Here is a 26,282-nt window from a genome sequence, read left to right on the forward strand (position 1 = left end):
GCAGTATAGTGTATTGTGTTCTAAACCATAATAAATGTGTAAACAGTGTTACATGTAATAGAAAGATCTACCTCTTAAGAAATCAGGTATGACAAACAACAATGATAAATAGTCTTTCTTCTTCTTCTTCTTCACCTTCTCTCAGATGTTACACTTTTGCCTGTTTAATTCTCTTATTATATGCCTTTATTTGTTTTCTTTTTTTAAGGTCATCAATCTCCTGTGACCTGCCACAAATTTCTCTCCCTTGAGAACCTTTACATCTCAGAGTAGCAGTTGTGACCTACATCCTCCATTATTTGCTGGATGCATTCCAGTCTCTATCTTCCTCTACAGATTTTTCCCTCTATGGCTCCCTCTAGTACCACAGAAGTTATTCCCTTATGTCTTAACAGGTGTCGTATCCTCCTGCCCTTTCTTCTTGTCAGTGTTTTCCATATTCTCCTTTTTTGGCTGATTCTATGAAGAACCTTGTCATTTCTTACCTTATTAGTCCGCCCAATTTTCTACATTTTCCAGTAGCAACACATCACAAATGCTTACATTCTCTTTTGTTCCATTTTTCCCACAGTCCATGTTTCATTACCATATAATGCTGTGCTCCAAGCCAGGGTGACAATTCGTCTGGAAAACCTTCAATTCTCAGGGAGTTTCATTTGATCTGGATAAATCAGGGAAATTTCAAGAATTTCATAAAATCTCAGGGAATTCTTTGTTTTTAACCTAGTATTGAAATTGAATTTCATTGAGTTTTATTAATCACAAATTTTAAGATATTTCATATCTCAAAATGTGTTAATTATATGAATATTATTAGAGATAAATTATTGATGTTTAAAAACTGTAGTTAAACTACTGTTTTTGGATATTATATAGCTCACCAGCTCACTATTAATTTATCAGGAACTATTTGACATCATCTTCCTCCTCACACCTAGAATTCTTAGGAAATGTATTTTTTTAAAATTTGATTAGCCATACTGCAAACGTACATCCTCAGAAATTTCTTCCTCAAGTTAAGACCTTTGTTTGATGCTAGTAGACTTCTCTTTGTCAGGAATTCCCTCATTGACAGTGCTAGTCTGATTTTTTGATATCCTTATTGCTCTGTGTATCATGATTTATTTCGCTGCCTAGGTAGCAGAATTCCTTAACTCCATCTACTTCATGCTCCGCAATTCTGATGTTAAATTTCTTATTGTTCTCATTTCTGCTACTTCTCATTACTTTTGTCTTTCTTTTATGTACTCTCTGTTCATATTCTGTACCCATTAGTGTGTTCACTCCATTCAACATATCCTGTAATTCTTATTCACTTTCACTGAGGAGAGCAATGTTATCAGCAAATCTCGTCATTGATATCCTTTCACCTTAAATTTTAATCCCACTCTTCAACATTTCTTTTAATTCCATGATTGTTTCTTCGATGCATAGATTCAACAATAGGGGCAAAAGACTGTATCTCCGTCTTACGCTGTTTTTAATCCAAGCACTTCATTCTTCGTCTTCCATTGTTATTGTTCTCTATTGGTCCTCATCCATATTGTATATTATCCATCTTTCTCTTTGGCTTGCCCCTATTTTTCTCAGAATTTTGAACGTCTTGCACAATTTTACATTGTTTAATGCTTTTTTCAGATCAACAAATCACATGCATGTGGCTTGATTTTTCTTCAGTCTTGCTTCCATTATCAGCCACAACATGAGAACTGCCTCTCTGGTGCCTGAATCTGTTCTAAAGCCAAACTGATTGTAGTCTTAACAGACCTTCAATTTTGTTTTCCTTTGTGGCATGTGGTTAGTTGTTTTTCTGGTCTATTCATCCATCTCTTCATCTGGTCTCTTTTTTATGTGGTCTCCCTGTTTCTTCATGTCCCCCTTAATATGTGTAGTAATACATTTAATTTTCAAATCTCAACTGATTGCTGTACTACTTATTCTGCCTGAATGTGTATAGCTGGTTGATCTTCTGAAAAATGCACATCCACAGCTTGCCTTCTATCTTCACATTTCACTCCTATATAGTATGAGTGATACTCTGTTTTCTTTAGTCATTAGTGCAGTATGTCTTCAAACAAAAAGACTATCTGGTACATGTGCAGCAGTTGGAACTGAATTGCTGCCATTTTATGAGGAGGGGATGTAATCATGCCAAATACTGTTATGTAACTTTAAACAAAGATTAATTTTTTCTGCTGTATCTGATATTAGTATATTTTGTAGCTCCCATTGCTTATTGGTTTAATGCACTTAATTACTCTGATTAACAAAATGAGTGAAACAATTTGCATAGTATAGTTACCTAGTTAGTAAGCACACATATTTAAATTAAATATTTAGTTATGTAATGACCTTATTTTGTTATGTATTTTCTATTACCTCCTTTCTCAGATGAAGAAAATGTTATCAATGTAATGTACAGGTGTAATTGGTGCATGTCCTGAAACTGGCCTCAGGCGAATCATACAGGGAAGTGAGAATACATAAGTACAAAAAGTGCTAAGATATAAATTAGAAGCTAGGTGTGCACACATAAAAAAGAAACAAATAAAGTGAAGACATGGTAAAAGACGTATGGTAACAGACGTAATGAAAGTGGAAGGAATAAGTAAGAAAGAAATACATAGTAGGAAATTTCTTCTATTTCTAAACTGTGATTAAATTATGAATTGTGAGTTATAATCCAATAATCTTTCCTAGGTGTATCTTCGACTCTTGTGCTTGTGATCAGGGAGGAGACTGTGACTGTTTGTGTACAGCTCTGGCAGCTTATGCTCATGAATGCAACATTCATGGCGTGCCTGTAAAATGGAGGACGCAGCAGTTGTGTCGTAAGTTAATGTTCTCTATCCGTCTCTCTCTCTCTCTCTCTCTCTCTCTCTCTCTCTCTCTCTCTCTCTCTCACACACACACACTTTCTCTCTTGCATTTATTGTATGTTGCATTTATTGTATTTTTCAGCACAGTAGCTACTTCAAATTCAAGGTTAGTCTCACATTTTTTAGTATCATTACCACCAACTTTTTCATTAGTAGATAAAACATAATACTGATAGATGTTTTCCAGTAACCGAGAAGATTTTATCCATCTTTTCCCATAGTCTGTTGTAAAAATTTCCACAATGGAAAAAAGTGACACACTGTCAATGTAGATAAAGTGACTGATTATGTTCTATTATTTTTTAAATTGATAACTGCTTTTGATCAGCCAGTAACCATACTCAGACAAAAGGAACATGCTGCAAACAGTGATGTAATGTTCCTGTTGCATTTTCAATAATATTATATTGTATCATCAACAGTATTTTTATCTTCATATTAAAGACACAAGCTGCAATCAGTGATGTAACATTGGTAACTCTTTGATATATTACTACAAGATGACACCATGGGTCAGCTGATAACCTGAGAAGATTTCATCACTGAAATTTACCAAGAAAACTTGTGTCCCACGTATTATATTGTCAACAGTATTCATGAAAAGTGCAATAAGAACATCACATCATCACTTGCAGCAGGTACAATTAATCTGAAAGTGACTATACTGTTCACAATATATTCAGTGTAACAGGAACACTACATTACTCCCTGCAGCACGTGCCTCTAGTTTGAAGACAACCATTGGCCGGTTGAAACCAGTTAATGATTCCAACCACTGACCAGTTGCAACTCCCTCTGGCATTTGGTCAATAATCATGGTGGCATGGTAGGAATAAAACCACACTAATATCACTTTGGTGCTAATATTGACTGAATTTACTTGTTGCCATTGAGAACATCCACTATTTGTTATAATCTAATTTGACAGTGACAGAAAAACACTACAGACTTGAACTATGTTCATGCATACCACTTTAATCCATGAGAATTTTATGACCAGTCATCAATACGTATAAAGGGCCTATTTCAATAGTAGTACAAGTCCAGTTTTGTTCATTCTGAGATACAGAGTCCTAAAGTTAAATGAGTGTTGAAAAATCTGCAGTTGAGCTGCCAGAAATATTCAAGCATATGGCTTCTTGCTAGATATGAACCTTTCTTTCTGTTTGTTTGGATCATTAATGTCGCAAGCATTATAGACAGAAAAGTGGAGGTAATGGACTTGTGCCACTATTGAAATAAGCTCTTCATATATCTTCAGCTTATTCAAGTGCCCACTGTTACCAAAGGCATCAACAGTTTAGACCATGAATCAGCATGTATTTTCGAGTGATACAGCATACACAATGTATATTAGGCCCTAGGTTACCATTAATAACTGTGACTGCACCAAACTGCAGGTTGTTGGATAATTTTCAGAATGCATGTTGAAAAACTGGAGCTCACTGCTCACTTTTACCTGACAGCCTGTAACACTCTTTTCCTGAAGCATCTCAAAGATCTTTATAAATAACTGACTCATTTGTGCCTCCATTTTGGGAATTTAAAGCCACATAAAATGGGCCTCTTTGAATACCTCCCCTAAAAGTTACGTTGCTTGCAGACAGGAGGAAGGAATCTAAATTACTAAGTGTATGTCACAGAACCCAGTATCAATTTCAGGCTGCTAGTCTAGTGGTCTCCAGGGGCAACAAAAATTTAATTTTCAATATAGGTATAATATTATGTTAAAATTTTCACACAACAAAAAAAATATAACAGTTAGAAACTGTGTGTTTGTCTTGAGGCAGCATAATTGAAGGTGTGCAAATGCCCAGACTTGTCTCACCCAGTATTTGAGAATAACAGCACTTGGCCACTTCCAACAAACTTTACACATAATTTCAAACACTTATGAAAATTTTCCTCATTGACACCACCCACAAAAAAGGAAAAATTTATCACTTAACTACATTTTCACTGTTGCAGTAAAACTTCAGCCTCAGACATTATATTTTAATTTATTACTTCTGCGCTACCAATTCTATTTTCAGACAGTATCCACATACACCACTGAACGTAACTGCAATCATTGTACAGTGTCAATTAGTTTAGGAGATATGATGCCATTAACATTGAGATGCATGAGAAACTTGCTATTGCTTAAGCTGGAGTGTGCATTATCCGAACTATAATCATCCAGTGTTACTTAATGATGTCATTAAATGAGTTGCAAAAAACTTTAAGTATAATTTAAAACCTTTTATTGCCTACATGTTTGCTGTGAATACATAATACATTAACTCATTTTTAAACTAATCAGGCATTACAAGCTGCTTTACACATGGGAGTTAAATTCTTTGGAGAATCAGGTATTCACTGTTTCACAAGATTTCATAAATTCAGTAAAACATCAGAGTATGGAATTTCATGAGAAAGAGATCTGGCAAATGCAAATCAATGATAGTTATTGAGAGAAAGATGGTTATTGAACTTCTGAAAATGTATAGCTAGAAGACAGCCACTTTTTTTAGGCATAAAAGCTTTGCATTTATTGATACATTATTTCAGCATCATAAAAAGGAAGGTGAATAGGTAGTAAACACCAATTCCACCAGTTCAGTTCTGTTGGAATTTTCATTGAATTTTTTGCAGCAAAAGAATTAGTCCAAGCATTTTGTTTCCCAGAAATAAATTTGTTTTTGTTGTAGATACCATAATTTGGCAGCTATCAAACTTCAGCTATAGTTGAATTGTTTGAGACTGGTCTATGAACAAAGAAAGACAGTTTAAATTTTTTGTCATGAGTGACAATTTTTATTAGCTTTAATTGTTACTGTCAGCTTTGTAGTGACCACAGTAGTATTTGGAGAAATCTATATGTGGTTTCAAAACTATGATGAGAATTTTACCTTCATTTTAAATCAGAAACTTAACTTGGTTGTTACACCTGAAACATCTTATGATGAGGACCCACAGGACACTAAACAGTCTTAGTGCCCCAATTGCAAGTCATGTACCCAACAAATGAAGAAGGAACCCTGACCATCATAAAAACCTTAAAAATGAAACAGTCTTCAGGAGTAAATGGTACACCTGATAACATAATCAAAAGGTGTAGTGAACTCATTATAAAATCACTAACATATTGCATAGTTCACCTGTATCAGGGGGACTTTCCCTTCTTGTCTAGAAATTACAAAATTGAGGGAAGTCTACAAAAAAGGAAACACAGAAGAAGTTGGCAATTACAGGGAAATTGCCCTATTGTCTGGATTCTCAAAAATTGTAGAGAAGGTCTTCCACAAAAGACTTACAGCCTTTATGGGAAAATATCAAATCCTATCCACAGCACAACACAGGTTTAGGAAGAACCGCTCAACCAACAGTGCTATTTATGAATTCCTAAGTGAAATTTACCAGAAAGTGGAGGGTGGCAAATAGATCACTGATGTATGCCTTGACTTGTCAAAAGCATTTGATATTATAGATCATGAAGCACTCCTACAGAAATTACATCAACTAGACACCAGAGCCATACCTAATGACTGGATCAGGTCATACCTTTTCAGATGGAAACAAACAGTGGAAATAAAACAAGTTGACTGCAAGAAAATCAGAAACCATTACTCAGATTACCAAGACATGAAATACGGCGTTCCCCAAGGACCAGTACTGGGTCCAGCAAATGTAGTGTAGCTTACCAGTTTGCTGACAACACAAGCTTTCTCATTACTGCAAAATCAGAAAACCTACTACAGTTAAACATAAGAAAGACAATGGTCAGCATAGCAGAATGGTTCACATACACTAAATTAATCATTAATGAAGGTAAACTTGTAGCAATCAACTTCAGTAATGTCAAGGAAAAGGTCCCGCAAACTATAAACATCCAGTTTTCAAACAAAGCTGTAAATGGAGTTGACCTGACAAAGTTACTCAGGGAAACTCATATTGACAGTCTCAGCAACAAATTGAACACATCCTGCTGTGTGATGAGTATCCTTCAAAGCTGCTGTAACAAAGGCTGCCTAAAAAGTGTGTACTATGTAATGTCCAATCAATCCTGAAGTATGGAGTCATTTTCTGGGGAGCTTCTCTAATCGCTATTGAGCTATTTAGAATTCAAAGAAGAGTCATAAGAATCATAGAAGGTGCCAAACACAGAAAATCTTGTGAGCCACTCTTCAGAAAACTGCAAATCCTCCCACTTCCATGCTTCATGTATATGAAACCATAGCATTCATATGGCAGTAAGCAACTGAAACTCCCGCACTCTCCTCAAAAATGAAGATGTACACACTCATAACAAGGCAAAATATGGATCTCCATATGCACCACACAAAAACTAAGCTCTGCCAAAATGGAGTTCTGCATCTTGGAAAAAAGATATTCAGGAAACTACTAAGTAACATAAATCAATAAACAACATGGCGGGGTTCAAAGTTGCAGTGAAGGCATATCTAATTGATCATTACTTCTACAGTCTGAAAGAGTATTTTTATAAATAATAATATGCCATTATGAATAATAATGTACCATTCTTATCCACTGAAATCATAGTAAAATTGTAACGACTGAACAAATACAAGTAATGTACCAATAATAAATAGTATAACCATAAGCGATTAATGATGGAAACAGTATTGTGTTAAATGATGTCCAACATCTTATATATATTCTATGTACCAAGAAGGTCTCATGGACAAAAAAATAAACAAATAAAGGCTTATCATATTCTACTAAGCTTTTTATGGTCAGTTAACAACATGATCAATTCAGTTACTACAGAAATTCAGTTTGTATGAAGATAACATAATGAATGGTGCAACATTTCATATGTTGTATCTATTTGCTATCTCTCACCTTTTTATTTGTTTAATCTTAAAATTGTAGACAGTTTGTATAACGGCAGATAACTTTACAGCCTTGCAGTGTGATGAACGCTGTTCTGAATACAGACCTTGTGTAACTACCTGCCCCAAGAAGACATGTGACAACATTCTCAAATATGAGACAATTACAAGAATGTGCAGTAAGGATCATTGTGTTGAAGGTGAGTAGCAAATGTGCAGACTGAGATCAAAGTTTGCTGAAATACTTTCTAAAAATTATTAAGGTGTATATTTTTTTAGTGACATACAGGCCTGATTTGTTCTATAGATGAAATATAAGTGAGCACCTTTCAATATCTGACATAGTCACTATATGAAAAATAGAAAAGCTCAATTTTTTTCTCTCAAAATAAAATATTACTTCAGTTAGTGTGAGAGATACATCTGTAATGTGTTGCCCATTGTCTCATGTATGTATATTGTTGATGAAATATTCTTTATTTTAGTTTAATATATTCATGTTTGATGTTGCTACATTCCTTTTATAACCATCTCCAACCTACCCTTCTTTCCTCCCTGAGGAAGGAAGGTCTGAAAGCTAAGATTATATCTTGCTCTTTTTAGGGTGTGTTTATTAGTGTATTAAGAATTTTGTTTCATGAGTTTAAGTAATGATGGACCATCTGTCTCATGTTTTTATAGTTTCGACAAATGAATTGACATTTTTATACAATTAACCTCCTGCCTACTTTTTTATTAATTACAATTGTGAATAAGCAACTCATGCAAGAGTATTAACTGTTTTATTGATCCAAAGTGGCTAGTATGCAGTAGAGAGAATTTTATGATATACAATACTGAATTTCAAGCTTTGAGTGTGTTCTCTGAAAGTTGCAGAGACTCAAGAAACTACAGGAAGACAGTGAGTTGTCTATCAACCCACCATGAGAAAAGCACACATTCTTATGATATTGTGTTTCTTTTTTATTTTTTTGTTTCATATTATTCAGCACGTTATAGTTACGTTGTTCTTCAGCTACAAGCTTTCATATTATCTCATCTTCTATTTGTCATCTGTGTGAATTACTTTATCTGTATTAACTGTCTTGTGTGTCTAAAGAATATTAAGGCTTTCATTCTGGCTATCTTGATGAGATTCTAAAATATTTTTACACTACTAGCCACATGTTAATAATTAAAAGACACACACTTTTAGTGCATTTTTGGTATGGGTACATATCTTATGCTCAGAAATTCATTTTTCAGTTTTATCAACTTGTTGCTGTAAAGAACAGAAAGTATGTTAAACAAGGTAGATGTATTCAGTTAATTTCTCGGAATTTAGTAAATTCATTAAACATACTTTACTGAGCTGTTGTACCTGTATTTTGCAGAGTAATTTGTTCACAAAGTATGATAACAGTTCTGGTTACCATGTCATTAAAGAAAAATGTGATTATTTATATTTCCCATCCCATTGTATTCTGCTTTCCCTTCCTTCATCCTAGGAGAATTAGCATTTGATCCTTTGCAAAATCTCACTTATTTCACCTTTTCCTGTCTTTAGATAGATTAAATAATTAGCTCCAAAAATGAGTTTCTGATAGCTGTATCCTTTCAGTATTTGCTGCTGACTGATAAACAGGATATCTGTTTATCTTTATTTTACTAAAAGTTTATTTTAATATCCTCTCAATGTGTTCATCCAGGTTGTGAAGCCAAGAAATGTCCAGATAATGAAGTATACTCAAACATTACAGCCTTAGAGTGTGTTACTGTTAACAAATGCAAGCCTCCAGTCTGTCTTCAGACAGCACAGGCTACCTACTATGAGGGTGATTTGATGGAAGAAGATGCCTGTCATCGATGGTAAGCACACATTCTGCTTATAATTGTTGATACATTGTGGTGTTATTTTATTTGAATGGGCACATTACAGTGCAGCATGCTGAATGTCAAGCCCACCCTTAACATGTACAGGGTATGACAAGCAGTGCTTGATTTGTGAAAAAGAGAGGTTCTGCTACTGTAACCTTCCAGGAAGTGTTTTTGAAATTTGGACTTCTTAAAACACTATTTTAAAGCTTTTTTGAGCTTTTTAAAAGTGTGAACACAACACCTGTTTTCCATTGCTTCAACCACAGCAAAAATTCTATCATACCACATCTAAAAATCTGCAGCTCTGAGTTTTTCTCATACTGGTACAATGTACTGGTGTGTACCATCACAGATCAAGTACTGGTAGCAAGTATAACTATATGTACTTCTTAATTGAATCTGATTTGGCATAATGATCATTAGAATAGATGTGAAGGGATTCAACTCAAAATATTGAGGTTTGTGCTGTAGGATGTTTGGGGTAGGAGTATATTACTGCACTAGATGTCTTAAATTTATTGCCTATAGCCTTCATTTACAATATACTACATTAGCAAGAGAAACTAAAGAGTATGCCTATCATCTATGCACGTTCTGCAACTAATGAGTAAGATATACAAAAAAATCTCCTTATGTTTCAATTCATATTGATAAAAAGCATTTTCCCAATATTTCAAGAAGAATATTTTTGCCAATCTTCTGCCATTTCAGTCCAATTCATTTGTGTACAAACTTTAGTGGCAGCAATTCTGTAAATTTCAGAAGCAATCAGTCATAAACAATCCAGCATGTCCTGTTGCTTGGGAGCACTGTCTGTCAATGCTGTATGAGGTGCAATCTAACACTGATTAAGCCTGGCTTCCTCCAAAGTGGGCTGCAGAGCTATATTGGGAGCAGCATGTTTTATTGGCACCTATTCTACTATTGCTTCCTTAATTATGCTGATAAAAAGAAATTATCATGTTTTACAGAAAAAGGAGCTATATGGAGAAGTTGGCACATGTCTTAAATGTTTCAGTTATTCGGAATCTGCCAACAGACAGAAAACTACTTCATGTTACGTTCGTCTGGGATACTAAGGGACATATCAAAGCTGATGAAATCAGAAGCAGCAGCAGCACCACAATGTCTATGGTTAGGGAAAAAGATTAGTATTAAATATCTCATCAACGCCTATCCCTAATATGTGGGAGGGCAGTGTACCATTAATCCATTTATGTCCTAAGTGTCCATATCCTTTACTTTTGTTTCATGTAGCTAACTGAGAAACAAGTGCAACAATGTGTAGTATTTTTTGTCACAGAACTCAATGTAATCATCTGCTGAAAATTATGCAAAAGGTTAACCTGAGTTAACTGAGGCATACATTTTCGTACAGTTGACTGACAGAAAAACTTAATTAACTATCACATTCATTGACAAAATATTAGTTTTAATATAGCTGATGACGCTATCTGTATGACTGGCTGCTCATTTTTTTTTAAATTTTTTAAAGCTATACATTAGAAGCTCCAGATGAGCAGATACAGACTCTTACAGTGATATGTTTAGAGCAGTAAGGTCAGCAGAGGTTCAAGAGCAATCTGGTGCAGTAACGTTCCAAGCAAGACCAGTGTGTAACAACAATTCCAATACCAGCTTGACAAATATACAGCCATAGAGCAAACCAGTTAGAAGCAATTCTGTAGCAGTGATCTGAAATACAGGTACAGTGAGAAGATAACAGTAGCATCCATGTAAGCCAAGCACTGGCTGTAGGCTGCAGCCCCTTCAGTCACACAACCATTCCAGAAAGATTGCTCAATGGGTGCACTTATGGATAGAAGATGGCCTCGGCAGTTTGACAATAGCTGTGACCTCTTCCATGTTACTGTCTAATGGGAATATAAAAATAGCTGTGTGTTTAAAACCGACTCATGGACTATCATTCATTCATTGTGTTCCATAGTTTCCATCAGGAATTATATTATAGAAACTTAATCTGTTTACCATATTAACCCTTAATGTCCGAACTGTGGTCTCACAGACTGCTAGTGTTTATTGTTATTTGGTTGGTAATGCATAGCAGGGGGGTAAAAGATTACAGCATTGTGCATTGTGTAGTTTTCTTTCCTGAAGCTGCCTTTCCTTTGTTAGTACCTGCTTGAATATGATGTGGACCTTTACTGCTTCTTTCATGCCAGCAGTCTCTGAGACTGCACGTGTGACTTTCATTATGGTTTCAGAAGCCAGGTCTACATGAACTGTTGTTCATGCTACAGACCCTGTCTTTGAGGATACTGTTTTAAAATGGTTTGAGGACAGTTTAAGAAACAATGTTGGATCAGATAGTGACAACAAAATTCAACAGGAACAGTGTGAAAGTGAAGACAAAATTCATTTTACCAACTGTGAAATCCAAGAATGAAACAAGTAATCAAAGTGATGAAGTCAGAAGTGTTGATACTGAATTTTTAGCTAAAGGTTCTGCTAAAAATACATTAGGTTGAAATAAATATCATTGGTTGTCAAAGCCTCTTCCAGAAATGGCCAGTGGTATTATTTTTCTGCAAGTCAGACATCAGTGGGGTGGATCGTTTGTCCTTCACAATTCCTACGAAGACAATACTCAGGTGAACCACATTAATTGTTGAAGAATCTCATTGGTGACACCACAGATAAAAAGTGAGACAACAAGTATCACATACCATTCAACTTCATGCATCCTTCACCATACTTTTTGGGTGTAGCGGAACTGAGAGTACAAGTCATTGCACAACATTTGGAAAAATGCAAAACATGCTCCACCTGTGACCCAAAAAAGAAGAAAAAGATGTCTTATTGTGCCATTGTTGCAAGAAGCCAATCTGACTTGAAATCTGTACAAAAATTTCCAGCAAGTGCAAAGAAAACCTCTGAGAAGGAAAGTAAACACCTAAAAAGTATTAGAGTAATTTTCATTTTTTGAATATTTTATGGGATTTTGTTATGTTTTTATTATTACATGCATAATAACCAATAAAAATATAGCAAAAAGTAAAATTTGGAGTGCAGGGTATTTGATTTGCACAGTATTAACATTATCATGTAATATTATGTTCATGTTGTATAGTTTTCTGTTTAAATGTGTTTTTTCTTCGTAAAAATTAACTTTAAAATTTATTGGAATATATTTTTTGTGTGTTATGTGTGCAATCTTTTATGTAAAATCTGAACTGTTACACTGAAATTTCTGAATTCAATTTTTTGGCCATTTAAATATAGTGGTCCCTCAGACTGCATCTGGGACAGTGTGTGACAAAAAGATGACATGAAGAGCTAAGGGTTAACAATTATGTATCGCTGTACTGCTGGATGCTATTCGTGTTTATGCCAGATAAACTTCATGTGGCAAATTAGAAAGAAACAAGTCCACTTCCAAGAAAGCTCCTGTCTCCACAGGTGCATTAAATAGCTGTTGTTTATCTACTAATGGTAGCTTACTATTTCCTCGATTACAATGGTATTTTCATAATTTTCAAAGGAATCACTTCGCTGTGTCTGTAAACACTGACCGCTTTTCACAATACATTTCTACTTGTTACGCATCTGTACAATGAGCACTGTACTTGTCTTTTAGCTAAAAATAACTTTTCAAGTCTGGACTCATAGAGGGGCTTGTTGCAACCAAACCAGTAATACTGGATCTTTGGATGTATTTTCTTTCCATTTGCATGACACATGATTGCACAATGTGGAAAGCTTTTACGGGTCTTGTTTTCAACCTGTAGATTGTTTGAGCTTGAAAAAATGTCTTCCTAAGAGATAAAACAGGGGTTGTTGGTGCTTTTCCTGGATATTCAGCTTTCAAGACACTTAAATTACTGTTGTGCTTTGAACTGGTTGGCTTCCTTCTGTAATAGTTTTTGCAACAATATTAAGCATACACAGAGTGCAAATATCGCTTTTCATTAATTTTGGACGCAGGGCAGGTAATTGTATACATACAGAGACAGCTTCATATTAAAACTAATCTTTTGTTGGTTATATTTTGGTTTATTACTACTTGTTTATATGCTTAACTTTGTGCTTTTCTAAAATATTATGCTTTTGAATAAATGAACTGATGAAAGCACAATTTATCACCAAAATTACGTACATAATAAAAGTCCTCTCAGTAGCCACAGAACTAAAACACTACAAAATTGTCACACAATGCAAATTAATATGTCCAAGGGAAACCACTTTCAAAACAAGTAACACAGCAGAAATAGAAAGAATACTCTAATAAAAAGAAGAATGGTCAAAACATGCAAAATAAAAATTACCTGGAAAACTTACAGTTTAGACTAGATTCTATTGAAACAGTCTACATGAAAATGTTACCAGTAATGAGCATGATCAGGAAGAAGGGCTAACCATGACACCAGAAAACTGTATCATCAGGATAATAATAGAGATATTATGGAACAGTAAGAGCCACATTAGATATTTTATGGAAGTCAAGGAAGACATGGGGAAAGTACAAAAGACTTAAAAGATACAAGGGCACGGTTGAAAAGTAATGACTACAGTTTTTTTATATGAAAACTTGTATAGCTTTTTAACTAAAAGAAATGTTATTAACATTGTAGATATCTATCCTTCATGTCTACATATTTATCTCTCAACATAATCACCCTGCTAACAACCACGTTTCCCCGAACTAGAGACCAGTTTGTTGATAACATGACTGTAGAATGTTTTACTTTGTTGATGGAGCCACAACCTCCCATCTGGTTGCGCTGCCTCATTGCTGTCAAAGTGAAGTCCTTGAAGGTGTTATTTAAGTTTCAGAAACAGTTAAAAATCAAATGGGACCAAGTCATGACTGTATGGAGGATGATCACTGTGAACCCAAGGTGTTGGATTGTTGCAGATATTCCAGCACCTGTGTGTGGTCTAGCATTGTCATGCTGAAGAAGTGGGCACATCATTTTTGAATGAGCTCTTCAAGTTTGAAACTTGATTACAACACATAGTTTTTAATACACCAACATAGTTATGTTACATACAACCATGTTACATACTATGATTTGGAGCCCTTCTAGTGGCAGAGGCCTGCAAATATTCAGACATGATGAATAAATATGTAGAATGTTAGTATTTGTTTTATTTAAAAAGCTTTAAGCATTTCACATAACAAAGTCGAAGGCAATCATAGCGTGTAGGCTTTCACGGCCGGCGTCTTCAGTAATTAAAACTTCTGGGCTAAGAGGCCTTGGTCCAATGGTAGAAATACTTCTCCCTCTACTATTGGACCACGGCCTCTTAGCCCAGAAGTTTTAATTACTAAAGTCGAAGGCATTACTTTTCAGTGCACCCTTATAAAATGAAACAATGGGATGGGTAATTTCCCACAAAGAAAGAAAAAGTTGAGTTCTGAGAAAATGAAAAATAAATATTATGCTGGTTTAGAGCACGGAATTTTACTCATGATCTGGACTAACTCTTGTTTTTGGCAGCTTCTGTTCACACCACCAGAAGAAGTGCATAGGGGAGCCATGTTCCACCACTGAGCAGCCAATACACCAAACCTTCTCAACCATTGCACCAACCACTGGGCTGCCAAAAACTGCACCTGCTCCAGAATGCAAGTCAGGTTGGAGCAGCTGGTTGAACTCTTTTACACCTTCAGATGACAAGTCATATGATAAAGAGCCTATCCCTGACACCATCTCTGTGAGTGTATTATTTCTGTATCTGCTTTAAAATCATATGCTGTATTTAAAGTATATTGTACTGAAAAAGACGTAATTTATCTTAGAAGAGAGAGTGTAGTTAGAACTGTTTGCCTTGGTCAGTTAAATCCTTTCCAGTCATTTTGATACAACTAATTAAATTAAATAGATAGTTATTTCAGTCAGAAGTGATAGTTAAAAAAATCAACTATATGTACTTAAATAATTGTGTGTTCATAGTTAAAAAATCAACTATATGTACTTAAATTATTGTGTGTTTATATCTGCAATAATCATAATTCTACAGTAATTTACTGCAAATAACATACGTAAAATAAAAGTCTTCTTTATCATTAATTATAAGGAGTGTTCCTACGAAAACGTAGGATAACAACCAGACTGGTTGAGATATACAAATGCAGCTTTGAGATAACGTAGTGAGGCATCTAGACAATGGAGACATGTTTTGTTACCTTCACCTAAAAAATTCAAATCTGTGCCCTCAGCAGTCAAGGTGATGCTTACTGTCTCTTTCAACATTCAAGGTCTGATAGTAGTAGAATTCCTCAAGTACACAAAACCCACTAAGAGTGATGTGTCCTGTAAGACATTATGTAGCCTACACAAATCCATCAGGAACAAATGGCCGGGTCTGCTCACGGAGGGAGTGATTCTGCTCTGTGATAACACATGTCCACCCATCTTCCAGTTCACACAGAAGTATAACTGCCAAGCTTGAGTGGGAGCTGCTTGAGCATCTGCCTTACAGTTTGGACATGTTGCCTAGCAATTTCCTTATGTTTGGTCTGCTAAAATAACATCTCAAAAGGAAGAAGTGCTACAACTTGGATGTCAGACTGAAGATTGCAGTGGAGGACTGGCTCCTGTCACAGCCATAGTAATTCTGGGAACAGGGAATCCTTCAGCTTATGAAACAGTGGGATAGTTATGTTCAGGTCCCTGATGATTACTTTTGAATAAAGACTTTAGTTATAACCACAGTGTTGTTCTTTACCTTTTCTTTTGAACACTCCATGTATGTGTCCCATACTTTGGCTAATATTGTGCTAATTTTCCAATTTTTCCAGGATAATGTATATGGCCAGAAAGGTATCTGCAGCAGAACTAATGTGACTGAAATTGAATGTCGTGCAGTGGGCAGTGAACTTGACCACAGTGATACTGGAGAGAAAGTGAAATGTAACTTGGAAGAAGGCCTAGTCTGCAAAGATGGTTGTAGGGATTATGAGATAAGACTGTATTGCAGCTGTGGGGGTAAGTACTGTTTTACAGTAATAACATTACTTGTAGTTTGTGAAACTTGCCCCATTTTCAGGCCATTATTGTAGAATACCAGAATCCTCAGTCTCACTTGATCATTGATCATAGGAGTGTGAGAGATGATGGTGGGGAGGTGGGACTGGGGGCAGGATTTGTACTAGGCCCTCTGGACAGCTCTGGACTGAGTGTCTCATTTTCTATTGCGCTACACCCCCAGTCTCCTTGACAGTGTAAAATACACAATTATTTTGACATACAATTTTCCTCCTTTCTTGTTATATAGTTCATTAATTTGTTTTGGTAACCATTAATTTTTTATGTTATTAAATAATATACCTGATTATTTCCTGGTGACATCATTTCTACAGACATTTCTTGAAAGTACCTTATTACTGCACATAGGATCCTGATTTCTGCTGTTGCTTTTTATCTGGGCTACATCTCTCCCTTTTAATACCCATATTTTACTCCTGTATGCATGATGTTTAAAATACCATGTCCCTCCCTGCCGCCCCCCCCCCCCCCCCACTCCCAATTGGTGGGATTTTGTTTTTAGATAGATGGGGTACAGTTTGGCAAATCCAGGTTTCCTAAGTTAAAAACTCACGAGCACCATTTGTCCTCTACAAGTTCCAGTTAAGCTTGAGTGACAGCTATGAATGAATGGTGACAGTCAAACATTTTTTGGCACATTGCTCATGAACATTGGTTCAACTGCATGAATTGTGAGGAATAACTCAAATGCCTAAAAATAAAGCACCTGGACAGTGAAACTGCTGTCTGCGCACTCTAAGGAAGAATGAAAGATTGTAAACTGAACTACCGTGTGACCATCCACTGCTCAGTGCTTTCAACTGTACTGTTTCAAGAGGAATCTGTTGGATGTGTTAGCTAAATCGGTTTGTAAATCTTTGGCTGAGAGTGTAGTTGTGATGCTAAATGGTTGGTAGCCCAACATTTTGAATTGCAGAAGATATGATGAGACAGTACCATTGTCTTAGCCATTTAGGTTTAGCTTGTAGTTTTGTGGAGGTGCTATTTTGGAAATTCATTGTTGTTGATTTTACATAAATAATTGTAAAGCTTAAAGGTATAGTGAAAAATCTGGTGTGGAATACAGTGGTACAAGTAAATAAAAGGACTGTGTTGAGCTGTTGAACATCACATGGAGAAGAATTTGAACATTGCAACTCGTGGTTTTTGAGCTACAGTTTCCAATCTCATATTTGTGTGTCTTATCAACTTCTCAGATCATTATCCATATAGAGAGTAGTTGTGTGCACTCACACCTTCAGGTAAATTAAGAGATATTTTATTCACTTACTTTTGTATATAATTGATATGGAATTTTTCTAGTCTGCTTTGAGTTTTGGAGTTCTATTGCCTTTGAGTATCTGATTGAGAATAATGAGAAATTGGTAAATTCATGAAGGGATATATCTCTTGTATTTTGCATGAATGCCCTCTGAACTCTCAGGAACTCTATTAGAAATCTGGATTTCCAGTTGCTTTCATATTCAAATGAGCAGTGGGGTGAAAGTAAAAGCTACAACAAGACTGGTTTGACAAAATGATAGAGGTGTTCAGATCCTTTTAGTAGGAAGAAGAAAGTTTTTACTGTTTGGGAAAGGCATGGAAGGTCACTGAAGAAGGCAAAAAGCCTTCCAGGCATTCAAAACAGAGATGTCAGACGTGTGAAAGAAACCACTTACTCTCAAATTCAGGAAAATGCAGCTCTTTATAGTAACTAATGATTCAGAATCTTTCTTTAAGGCAGCAATGACTGTATAGAACACCAACTGGTTAACCGGAAGTCACCCGTTGGGATTTTTTGTGATCTATCATAGGCTTTTGACTGTGTAAAACATGGAATACTTCTAGATAAGCTCAAGTACTGTGGTATGAAAGGGACAGTGCTCAAATGGCTTAAATCATACCTAATGGGAAGAGTGCAGAAAGTTGAAATAAACAGTTCACATAATATGCAAAAAACTGGTGATTTCTCAAACTGGGGAACAATCAAGAATGTGGTGCCGCAAGGTTCGGTCTTGCATCCTCTGCTGTTCTTAATATATATTAATGCTTTGCCATTCTATATTCATGAAGATGCAAAGCTGGTACTTTTTGCGGATGATACAAGTATAGCTATCACACCCGACAGTCAAGAATTAACTGGTGAAATTGTAAACGATGTTTTTCAGAAAATTGTTAAGTGGTTCTCTGCAAATGGGCTCTCATTAAACTTTGACAAAACACAGTATTTACAGTTCCACACAGTAAATGGAATGACCCCATTAATAAATATAGACTTCGATCAGAAACCAGTAGCTAAGGTAGAATATTCAAAATTTCTAGGTGTATGCATTGATGAGGGGTTGAACTGGAAAAAACACACTGAGGATCTGCTGAAACGTTTGAGTTCAGCTACTTATGCTATTAGGGTCATTGCAAATTTTGGTGATATACATCTGAGTAAATTAGCTTACCATGCCTATTTTCATTCTTTGCTTTCGTATGGCATCATATTCTAGGGTAACTCATCATTGACTAAAAGAGTGTTCATTGCACAAAAGCGTAGTCAGAATAATTGCTGGAGCTCATCCAAGATCATCCTGCAGACACTTATTTAAAGAGCTAGAAATCTTCACTGTAGCCTCACAATATATATATTCACTTATGAAATTTGTTATTAACAATCTGAACGAATTCAAAAGTAATACCAGTGTACATGGCTACAACACTAGAAGAAAGGATGATCTTCACGACTCAAGGTTAAATCTAACTTTGGCTAAGAAGGGGGTAAATTATGCTGCCACAAAAGCCTTTGGTCACTTACCTAATAGCATCAAAAGTCTGACAGATAGCCATATAGAATTTAGAAGGAAATTAAAAGAATTTCTTAATGGCAACTCCTTCTACTCGTTAGACGAATATTGAATATTTGGATGTAGTAAGTGGGTAATTCCCCAACCTAATCTAATCTAATCTACTCCTTGTAAAGGTAAGAATCAGGTTCTTAGATACAACTACTCTGTTAGCAGTTTCTGGAAAGAGAATTTTTAGGAATTACTATACGCAGGGTAAGAAGTTTATACAGTCACCCAGCCACTATAAAGGAAGAGCTTCATTTACTACTAGGACCAAAAATTCTATCACAGAGGCTTCATAAACACCACAACAATTACTTTCCAGGACAAACATACAGACATTAGCAATGTGGAATAAAGGAGTAGTATAGTACTGATATATAGAAACAAAAGCTAGACAGTCCTGTAATGTAGTCTAAACTTATTGCCAAAACTATTTCACATGAATGATGTCATCACAGATGTGCCAGTGTGACATGATTTGCCTCAGTGGCCATGTTTAAATAAAGAAATTTAGTACTACATCTCTGATCTAACAGTCTGCGTGATAAATTTGACAGTGTCTATTTGCTAGACCTAATAAAATGAACCATGAGAAACATTGATTACAAATAAGCAGAAAGGGAAAGTCCAAGCTAGTTTCCTGTATAAGTGAACTGTGTGACAAAGATAGTATGAAGGAGGGACCAATTTTTCTGGAATACACTCCAAAACCTCTCTTTTTTTTCGGTAAATGACCATCAGACTAGTTTTCAGAGATGTAGTTCAAATGTGCCTGAGCCCCTTCACTTGAAGAAAAGCTGGGCTGTGAAATAAAAAATGACAGCTCTAAAAACCCAGTATTGCCGTAAATTATTGTAAGAAATTTAACTGGAATAAATGTAATTCATACAGGGTGGTAATTATTCAAGAAGGTATAACACCTTTAAAGTTGATGCATGTAAATATTCAATATTTCAGAAACAAAGTACGCATATTGCAAATATTTGTAGAGGAACTCTCACCACATATATTAGTAATAATGGAACATGAAGTAAAATCTGGCAAAATAATAGATTATAGGTTAGAAGGTTACTTACTAGCAAATACCTATTGTAGGGAATACCATATAGGTGATATTGTGGCAGTTAATGTTATTAAGGATATAGCAGTTAAAAAAATTCTTTTTTTGAACACCACACTGAAGAAGGATCAGTCAAAATGAAAGTTGTTATTTTTCACAGTATCGACTTTAAGTCAGTGAAGCACAAAGTGATTGGGGTATATCGCCCACCAAATGCTGATTTAATATTGTTTGTTAATAGACTTAGTAGCATAGTTGTTGAGACATGTTCTAATGACCTTAATATATTGGTGACTTTAACGTAGATACAAATTCAAACAATGGAAAATTCAGGATGGAATAATGACAATAGTATGAAATGGATAGATGTAGTCATCTCTGACACAAGAGTAATGGACACATGCTCCACTAGATATGATTATGCTGTAATCAACAAAAATGTTATAGACAATGTAAATTACAGTAGTTGGATTTTAATTATTCTGGCCACTTTGATCAGGTGATACAGTACATAAATTCAGTTGTACCAAAAGTCCCTCAGGAATTAACTCTGAATAAATCGCACATTAACACACTTAAATGCAAACTAGTCAATGAGAAATGGGAATCTGAGTACCAGGTAAAAGGGTCTGACGACAAATGGTATGTGCTCTACTCAAAAGTGTTGAGCCATTGTGATTATTTCTACCCAGTCAGAGAAATCCAAAAAATATTTAATGTTGCCAAAATGGAAGTAATCTTGGACTGTAACTCCCACCAAATCTGACTAAGCTCAGGTGGAATATACATGATTTCAACTCAGCAGATTTTTAAGGAAAAATACCATCCGGCAAAGAAAACTCTGAAATCTGAAATTGCTAACCTAAGGAAGCAGATTAACAGCAAAGCAGTAGAACAGTCCAACAAAATAATTTAAGACATCTTGTGAGTTAGCTAATAAGTAAAGGTCTCAAGAAGACGAGCACAGAACCATTCAGTGTAAGACATGATGTAACATTTTGAAAAATATGAATACTATATGCAATATTTTTAATAATTACCAATTCATGTTATAGTTGCACAGGTCAACTCAGTCAGTGTACCAGGGTTGAATTTACAGAGGTGAATGAGCAGGAAGTATACAAAGCAATACTCACCTAAAGAAAAAAAATTCATCTGGATAGTATGGCATATCCAGTGCAGTTACTAAGGTGTGCATAAAAAGAATATAGAAACCTCTTACCTACCTGATTAACTGCACCAGTAGAGAAGTCATGTTCTAAAAATGAGTGTTGTGAAACCAATGTATATATTTGCAAATATCCTGTCACAGCTAAGTGCCTTTTTCACAAAACACAAATTTCTTGTAGATTCTCAGCGTGGCTTCAAAAAAGAGCTAAGCACGACCACAGCAGTTACACAACTCTTCCATTAAGTTTTCTATCTAATGGAGCAAAGGATGCAGACTGGCGGTATATGTTTAGACCTGACAAAAGCTTAAAACATAGTAAACCATAGGTTTCTTCTAAAAAAACTGAAGTTATGTCACTTCAGGGGCCTATCTGTGAATCTTCTAGCCACATATCTATTGAATTATAAACAATGCATTAAACTGATATACATACTAGATAATAAAATTATAAACTTTCAATCCATTATTGAAACATTAATACAGAGTGTACTGAGGGGCTCAATTTGGTCCCTTTCTCTTTCTTATATATATATTAATGATACTGAACAAACCATTGAGTTCCATATAATAAGCTATGCAGATGACACCTCAGTCTTTTTCTGTGGTAGAGAATGTAAGGAACTACAATCTTATGCTACTACTGGTGCAACAGAAGTAATGAAATACTTCAGTGATCAAGAATTCAATGTGTATGTCACAAAATCTCAATCACTGGCGTTTAAAATGGGCAGTTGTCACCACAGGTCAGCATCAGAAACTGGGAGCTGTGAATTTCTGGGGATGTATGTTGATGAAACTTTGTGGTGGACAAACAACAATAATTTTGTATATGGAAAAGTCAAACAACAATAATTTTTTATGTGGAAAAGTCAGTTGTGCCTTATATCTCCTTATCCAGCTCATAAAGATATTTCCTAACTAAACCCTGAAAATAGTACATTACGGAACAATTTAGCCATTTCTTATAGGGCTGCACAGCTGACATTCACTTAAAAGGAATACTGCTGTTACAGGAAAGACCGATAAGATTTACTCATGGAATAGCCTATAGAGATCCATGCTGGAAGTGTTTGTGCAGCACAGATACCTAACAGTATATTCTCTCTACATATTTAAATTTGTTACATTTTTTATGAATCAACCAATGGAAGTTGATAAGTGTAGTGATGTACATGACCACAATACCAAGGCAAAATTCCACTATTTCCAGAAAACAGGACCTGACTTTAACACAAAATTAAAATCTTTTCTGATAGAAATTTTTTTTATATTCATTCAGTGAATTTTAAGTCACTGATTGTAATATGAACCAGTAGCATAACAGCTGTAATGCAATATATGTATGAAGTAGATATAATATGCAACAGTTTCAGTATATAATGTCTTTTATAAGTGTTGTTATTTTCATACTATTATTTCTGATGTCTGCAAAAGCCATAATTGTGATGGCTGCATACAGAGCAAATGTAAATAAATAAATAAACAAATATAAAGGCTATGTAAGCTCAAAATCAGCTGTGGTCTATTTGTCTAATCATGTCCTAGGCAATGCATACTGCTGAGAACCAATGAAGGATAATTGTCATGTTGGAGGCCATAAAAAGTGGTTCAAACACAGTGTCAAAACTAACCTAAAGTAGTGTAACTTCATTACTTGCAACTGAGGGATGTAAACCCACAACCATCTAACCTGGTAAATTTCAAGGAATAAAACTCTTTAAAGAAGGTGGCATTAGGCCATAGTGCAATGGACAGAAGACAGAAGAAGAGGGAAATGGAAATGATTTATCACCAGCTGCTCTCTGTTTATTTTTGTGGTGATATCAATGGAATGGATGAAGCAGCTACAATAAAGTATTGTTAGACAGCATTATGAACTGATTTTATAGAGGTACAGCAATTGAAAATTTCTGTGAAAACATCAGAAACCTGTAAAGGAACACAAAACATTTTGGAAAGTCTGAAGGGTGATTGCTTAATGTACCTTTGTCCCCACCTGTCATCAAAAATTGCTCAATGTACCTTTGTCCCTACCTGTCATCAAAAATATAGAAATTACTGCCATGAGGTTCAGGAAGACAATTAAAATTATATTGCTCCATAGACAAAATTAAGTATATGACATAAGACAGGTAACCACACCATACAATTTTCACTATTACCTATACTGAATGTGACAGTGAGTACTTTAGAGGTGAGGAAAGTTTCATGATTGAACTTCCTTCCTCCTTGCAATAATTTGTGGCTTGTGAATATGTATGTAACCCATATAGATCTACCTTTACCAAAACCATGATGTTTCCCCAGCACTATTATTTCACTTATTGTTTTAAATGAAAAGTTAGTTGTTTTTATAGAAACGATTTTATATGCTCTTTTTTTTCTTCTCTTTTAAATGAGCATCTACAGATACATCATTTTTTTGTCCAAACATCCTAGGAATTGTGCATATGCACCGTGCTGCTTAGGGCAAAGCAATGTCAGGTAACATCTATCTGTCTCTTATTTTCCTTTTTTTCTTACAGAGCTGAGCAGTATCCTTCAGTGAAAACTTATCTGAGACCTTCATAACAGTATTTGAATACAAATTTAGTTTAAATTTTTGATGTTTGATGAAATAATTTCTGTCTGCTTTCCCACAGAGTAAAGTGGTGCTGTAGTAAGGTGCTTACTCGCATTAGGGAGAAGGAAGTTTTCTACAGTATCTCTAAATTGGTTACGGTAAATACAAGGATGGTTCCTAATACCATTTCTATCTCATCTGTGCCCTAGCTGAGTTTGTGCTCCGTCTCTAATAACAATGTTGCTAGCACAGTGTTATGCCTTAATATTCCTTCTTCCTCCCATTTATGTGCTGCAACAAGGAATTCAAACCTGATTGAAGATTTTTTTGTGTGGCAAGTAAGTTTATGCTTGCTTCTCCATCAACTGTAAATGAACTTCTAACAGCCTGAATATGGAGAATAAGTTATTACAGTGATATGTCCTGCATGATATATTATTCTTATATGAAAATCACTTTGTTTTTAGAAACCACACTCTGCAGCTTGGATCAGCCTCTTGCTCCAACTGCAGCCCGATGTGATACATATCTTAAGTGTGAACAACTACCAGAAACTGGTCGCCGAATTGTTGAGATGCAATGTGAAGATGGTTTGTGGTTCCACCCAGTCCAGCATCAATGCACCTCACCAGATCAAGTTGCCACTGTTCGTCCTGAATGTCGCTGTAAGTTACAGACAGAATTTATCGTTAATCTTAGTAACACACCTGTATGCTTGTGGCTGTGCTGCAGCACTGTTGTGCTCCTGTATCATTAAACAGATTTGTTGTTGAAAAGCTAAAGAATCTGTTAATGAGTGTACTGTGCAACAATGCTTCATAATTTCTGTACACTGCTTTCTAAAAACTTAGGAAACATCACAAAAATAATTAACTTGCCTGTCTGTTGTAGTGAAGCTTACCAAAAGTGTTACACATAACATAACATAAACAAAATATGTAAACATCTTCCTAGAAACAACATGAAGTAATAATTGTGCAATGTGCTGTTAATGATGAATTGTATGAGTTCCATAGGAAAATAATACCAATTTTCTTACAAACCACATAGAGGAGGCATTGATTCGCAGACAGGCCCAGTGAATATAACTGCTAAAATATTAAGCATTCAGACAAAGTCCTTCTTCCAAAATAGAAAACATGCACACATTCACACAAGCACAACTCTCTCTCTCTCTCTCTCTCTCTCTCTCTCTCTCTCTCTCTCTCATACACACACACACACACACACACACACACACACACACACACACACACACACACACACACACACACACTCACACACATACACACCCCACTGTCTCTGGGGACTGGGACCTGACTGCGACCAGGCCCCAGTGTCTGGAGACAGTGGCCAAGTGTGTGTGAGTTGTGCTTGCATGACTGTGTGTGTATTTCCTATTTTGGAAGCAGAACTTTGTCTAATGGCAATCTTTTTCATAGTGCTTGTCTGCATCTCATCATCTCCTCTATGTGGTGAGTAGCAATCTACCCTTTTCGTATTGTTGTTATTCTATCCTGCTTATGAGGATCCTCTAAATGTGCAAAGATTTCGGTCATTAACAACAAGCCATCAAAGAGTCAGGAGATCAGGCTCAGCATCTCATGCACTCAATACCTTTATATTACTCAGGAGGAATTCTACACGATCGGTCATTAATGCTTTGCACTGGCATTAAAATCTACATATGCTTCGGGTATATCTTCTCTGTATATATGCACCCAGTTTTGTATGCTAAGACATAGGAGCCTGTGCATCTACCTAGAAATATAACACCCATAAACACACATTGCCTAGACTGAGGGCTTCCCTTCTTAAGAATTTGTAGGATAATGATTGGTTCTCTTGTAAAATTGCAAACCACATTCAACATAAACATTGTCACTTTACAGTTTTGTAACACATATGTGCTTAGTATTGTCAGATTGGTTTAGAGTTCAGTCTCTCTTTTGCAGCCAAATGATATTATACAATGGTAAAATGCTGGACTAACATTTGAGGGAATTATGGTAAAATTCCCATGCATCCATTCAGGTACAGGTATTTAATGGTTCCAAAAAATCTCTCAGGGCAAAAGCTGGTGTGATT

General features: G+C 35.6%; 1 protein-coding gene across 1 annotated transcript in view; it reads left to right on the forward strand.

The window, feature by feature from the left end:
• The window catches only part of LOC124605103 (hemocytin), a 569,639-nt gene that overhangs the window by 248,645 nt on the left and 294,712 nt on the right, over positions 1 to 26,282 (forward strand). Inside the window, exons 29-34 of the mRNA XM_047136554.1 lie at positions 2,701 to 2,831; positions 7,786 to 7,914; positions 9,403 to 9,562; positions 15,034 to 15,250; positions 16,338 to 16,524; positions 24,662 to 24,859. Coding sequence (XP_046992510.1) covers positions 2,701 to 2,831; positions 7,786 to 7,914; positions 9,403 to 9,562; positions 15,034 to 15,250; positions 16,338 to 16,524; positions 24,662 to 24,859 — 1,022 coding nt within the window. The remainder of the gene's footprint in view (positions 1 to 2,700; positions 2,832 to 7,785; positions 7,915 to 9,402; positions 9,563 to 15,033; positions 15,251 to 16,337; positions 16,525 to 24,661; positions 24,860 to 26,282) is intronic.

Source organism: Schistocerca americana, chromosome 3 (assembly GCF_021461395.2).
Source record: "Schistocerca americana isolate TAMUIC-IGC-003095 chromosome 3, iqSchAmer2.1, whole genome shotgun sequence".
Classification (NCBI taxonomy): domain Eukaryota; kingdom Metazoa; phylum Arthropoda; class Insecta; order Orthoptera; family Acrididae; genus Schistocerca; species Schistocerca americana.